The 5,036-nt window shown below is 40.2% G+C and overlaps 1 protein-coding gene across 1 annotated transcript; it reads right to left on the bottom strand.

The window, feature by feature from the left end:
- Nucleotides 1–202: 202 nt before the first annotated feature.
- scara3 (scavenger receptor class A, member 3) lies at nucleotides 203–3,927 on the bottom strand. Its single transcript, XM_042332880.1, has 2 exons — nucleotides 2,853–3,927; nucleotides 203–630 (listed from the first exon to the last, which is right to left on the bottom strand). The coding sequence occupies exons 1-2, from the start codon at nucleotides 3,925–3,927 to the stop codon at nucleotides 203–205; spliced, it is 1,503 nt and encodes a 500-aa protein (XP_042188814.1).
- Between the last annotated feature and the right edge of the window lie 1,109 nt (nucleotides 3,928–5,036).

Genomic DNA, 5,036 nt, shown 5'->3' with positions numbered 1-5,036 from the left:
CTATCTTGTGGTGATTGAAAATAATTGTTTTTGCTCCTGTGACTCCACAGCAGTTTGGTAATTTCCTGAAAGTCAAACACAAGTTGTTGATTGATGATTATAATAGAGACAAAGCTGTTTTCCTTTGTGATATAACATAATGTGAAAAATAACTATAAAATGAAGATACAGTAAGTGTAATGTTAAACAGTTTAAAAATAAATCAAAGTGCATCTGTCAACAATCCTGATGGCCCTGGGGGCCCATGTGGCCCTCGAGGCCCCATTTCTCCCTTGAGTCCTGCTGAGCCTTGATGCCCAGGAGCTCCTGGCATTCCCGTTGGTCCTCTGGCTCCAGGTGACCCAGACTTGCCTTCTGGTCCCAATGGTCCTCGATCTCCCTTTGGACCAATCTCTCCTCGTAGACCAGGCCTTCCTAGACTACCCTTCTCTCCTTTAGGACCAGAGCTCCCTATTGGGCCTTTTGAACCTTTTTCTCCACGATAACCAGGAACTCCATCCAAACCTCGTGGACCTTGTTTTCCTGAGGGCCCTGGATCACCTGTGTCACCCTTTATTCCAATGAGACCAGTAGCTCCTCTGATCCCTGTTTCTCCTTTGTTTCCCTTCAACCCTGGAGGACCTGGTATGCCTAGGGTAGCAAGTACATAAATACAGTGAAATATAAAACAATAATCATGTTCATCAAATGCCTCAAGAGGGAGAATGATAGAAATCACAGTATAGAGGAAGATCATTCAGCTCACTGAGTCTGTGGTAGTGCTAGCTCCTCCACTGAAGGTACATACTCTTTTCCCTATTTTCTGCTCGTTTTGCATTCCCTATGTCAACAGTTAAAATGTTAAAATCATACTTTGTTTTTTTCATCTTAACTCCAAACTTAAGATGATAATAATATGAATCTTTGCATTTGATTTTGTATCTGTGTTGTTAAGAATGTCTCAAAGCATTCCACAAAGTTTCTGTAAGTTGTAACAGCTGTGTATATGTATGTGAAAAAGAAAACCTCTTGATAGAACAGTTAATGTATTGCAAATTACAATCACTCTGGACTTTTCATTGAACCTTCACCAACAGGAGAGAAAAATGCCAATTGTAAAGGGACGGTGCACGACAGAGAGAGATATGGTAGAGAGACAGAAATGTAAAGAAACTCAAAGAAAGGAAATGAGAAAGAGAGAGGGGGGGAGGGAACTGGCACATTATTGTTATAGCCAACTTATACGTTGTGTGCAATCTGATTATTCATTTTGGCTCCATAGTCACATTGAGGCCGGTTCCAATTTGTGCAGATCATCGATTCTCCAACTGCCTTCAAAAAGAGAAAGGAGTTGCTCCCTCTTTGCCAGCAGCCTTCCAGATTAATTGATTCATTTATTTCATGGTGATTTGCGGATTTTTCTGGGTGGCAATTGGCTGTCGTGTTTTCCCATAAATAATCAGCCGCTAACTATACCTTGACAAATGAATACCCTTGAAGTGCTTTGAGATGTTTTGACCTTACAAGTGTAAATTCAAATGCAAGGACTTCTTATTTTTGTTATATAGAGTATCTTTATTATAAGGATTGTTATTATATAGAGTACCTTTCACATAAAAGAATGTCTCATTTAACAACATTTAACAAATATAGTGGTGGACCTCCAAGAAGAGTAGTGGGAGATTTGCAGAAAAAAATGATGTTCAGAATCCTACTCTGCTTGCACTGTTTTTATAGACTTCTGCTAGTGAAACCACCTGCAGGACAATTTGACCCACAGAAGGGATTAAGCTACTAAACCTGTAACAGCCACCAATAGCCGACCATCACCCCCACCCTTACATGCATCCTTCTTCCATTTCTTGGGCTGTTACTGCAGTGTGATTACAAGTTCCTCGTACCATGATTCCTTCCTCATAACTGTTTAAATCTCTGTGTAAAAGCACATGTGTGAATTACATGCAAATACATGTTTTTTTAAAAAAAGATCATCTAAGAGTTACAGAAGTCTCATCACTTATTGATAGTAACTCCATCCAGATACAGTTCCTGGTCATTCTTGAGCATTCTCTATTGGTTTTTACATGGGTGTAGCAGCCGGGTGGAGAGGTCAGGTTTGGCTGTGACACCCATGACATTCAAGTGATTGCCAACACTCACTGCCAAGGCTCACCTATGAATAATAGGTGCTTGTGGAATTGCAAGTGGAGGCCAGACCAGGACCAGAGAGACAAATCCCAGTGGGGAGAAAATCAGTAAAAGAATTGTGATGCAAAATTTGATTTCGAAAAGAAATTTGACGAATTTGGGAATGGCCCGCCCCCATAAGTCTTCCAGGACGCTACCCTGTGTGAAGGGCGTTATATAAATTTAAGTTGCTGTTATTTTTTTTTTTTAAGGAATTATTACCCCTGGAAAAGAGGTGTCTCCGATGTTAAGTGTGAGCCAGTATTCCTGAACTGATGCTGAATCCTAAGGTTCATAAGCAACACCGGTTGGCTCAATAACTGCAGCTTTGAAGTGGAACTGATTTAATGAATTGGAGGAAGGGATTGTCACCATCGGCTGTTAACACTGAGACACCAAAATTTCACCCAGTCTTAGTCTGTAAGATGATTTTGAAACATTCTTCATTTCAGCCATAATTTGGAATCTGCATTTCGTAAATGGGTTTCTTCCCAATTGAGGCTGAATGGAAAAATATTCCACAATTCTGCATTCACAATTCACAATTTGACCTTAAATTTTAAGACAAAATATATCTTAGCTTACAGGCTAAGACTAAGGTGGAATTTGAGATCTGTGCGGAAGTGGAATATACCACATCACGTTGGCATCTCAATGTTTCAATATAAGAATATGGAATTGCTTACCTTTCATAATGGTAAAGTTCTTGATGGTGTCCGCATGTTTCACGTCAATAATTTTCATTTCCTCCATGACAACGCCAAGCTTACTTACTTCATCAGTCAGTGTTGTGCTCAGCAGATTGTAACGCTGCCTTAGGCTTTCAGCGGTGCTCTGCATCAACATCAGGGAATTGTTGAGATAATAAAGCTCGTCCGAATGTGCACTAAGGCCATTAGAGCAAGATCCCCTCACATCACTGATGTAATTTATCATGCTGTGTACATGACTGTTTGTGGCATTTATGTTAGCCAGAATGGTGCTAATTTCGGTTTCATGGGAAACCATTCGCCTGTTGATGGTTTCCAGCCTTTCAGCTGTCCTATTTTCATAATATTTTGCATGGTAAAGAATATCCTGAATATTTTCTTCATGGTCGTCCAGAAAGGTGGATATATTTTCAAACTGTTCATGCACGGTTAGTATTTGTAAGCTTAAGTCATGCATAGCCTCAGAATTTTGCGAGATCTTCTGAAGGGTGTAGGCCACACTGCTCTGAATCTTTTTCACCATATTATTTGTCTTGCTGACAGAAGCCTTTATAACTCCAAACACTCTGGTGGAGTTCAGCCAATCGGTCGTGACCTTCTGCAAAATCAAGGTTTCCTCATCTGTTTTCCTCTGGATTTCCTCCAGCCACAATGAGTTCTGTTTGGTAGTGAAGTTAATCTGCTGCATCCCAATCCTTATCTCATACTGGTCCTGGGCTAATCTCCTCAGGAACGTGTCCAGGTCCTTTACAAGTGCTTGCAAGCCATCTATCTGGATGGAAAAATTCTCCAAGGTTTGGTTGATTTGCTTGACAGATGTTGAATAATTGGTAACTTCCTTGTTAATTTTCTTATTATCCATCGAAAGTGTTACGTGGTTCTGCAGTGTCTCGTCCAGTATGGGCTCCTGCGCCAGAATTAATTGCTGAATCTGTTCAAACTCTTTCTGAAGCTCAGCTACCTCTTGCCCGAAATGGTGGACATCCCGACATAAAGAGCAGTTCTTGCTTAGGGATCTTTGATCTGAAGGTGAAAATGACAGAATGCACATCTTTGTTGAATTTTTTTCAATGCTAAGGTAAAGGGATTGGGAGTTTTGTTTGTGTACAGTGCTATTTTGTAGATTCTATACCTGTATTTTCATAAGGTAGTTTTTAAAAAAAATTAATTAGAAAGTTATGGAACACTTTTGAAGTGTGCTAGTGGCACACTAATTCTTCATCCACTCAGCCTAGCCCAGTGGTGTGTGAGCCTGGAAAGTAAGAGTGAATGGATTATTTGATCATGGCAGAGGGATGGGGAGAACATACTCAAGGTTATAATACATGGAATTGCATAGAATTATACAGACTATACCACACCAAAACAGATCATTACCCAACTTGTCTGTTCTGGTGTTTATATTCCATATGAGCCCCATCTGAACCTCTGCCTATCACAGTCCCCTCTCCCATAACCATCTTCTCTCTCGTGTAAGCATCAAATTTCCTCTTAAATATTTTGATGTTGATACTGCTTCATCCACAACTTCTAGCAGTGAGGTCCACATTCTCACCATCCTGTATCTACATAAATTCTTCCTAAACTTCCTCTTAGATCTGCTGCTGGCTATCTTATATTTATTCCCCCTTGTTTTGGACTCACCAACAAGTGGAAACAGTCTATTAACATCCATCTTATTGAATCGTTTCATTTTCATAAACACCACTATCAGTTCCTCTCTCAATCATTTCACGTGCAAAGAGAAAAGGCTCCAACCTGTCTGATTTTTCTTGATAGTTGTATCCACTCATCCCTGGTAACATCTTTGTAAATCTATGCTGTACTCTTTCCATTGCTTCAATATTCTTCCTGTAGTATAGTGACTGGAGCTACACAGTACTCAAAATGAGGTCTAACCAAGGCTTTAACCAAGGTTCAAGCGCTGAGACGCCGTCCGACATGGAGGGCGCTGTATAAATCCTTGTTGTTGATGTTAACCTCAGTCTGTTTGAATCCAAGCTTCCATATAGATAATAATAACAACTTACATTGATGTGGCACTTCTTATGTAAAATAAATTGGGGTAAATGTCAGAACGTGAATGTTGTACAGTGTAGGCAGCTCACACAGTGGGCCTGGCCCCAGAGGCTGATTATACCATCGATTGATAATTTTGCA

This window comes from Callorhinchus milii, unplaced genomic scaffold, assembly GCF_018977255.1.
Source record: "Callorhinchus milii isolate IMCB2004 unplaced genomic scaffold, IMCB_Cmil_1.0 Scaffold3, whole genome shotgun sequence".
Classification (NCBI taxonomy): domain Eukaryota; kingdom Metazoa; phylum Chordata; class Chondrichthyes; order Chimaeriformes; family Callorhinchidae; genus Callorhinchus; species Callorhinchus milii.
The sequence above is the reverse complement of the archived record's forward strand: the minus strand, read 5'-3'. Positions and strand labels throughout refer to the sequence as shown.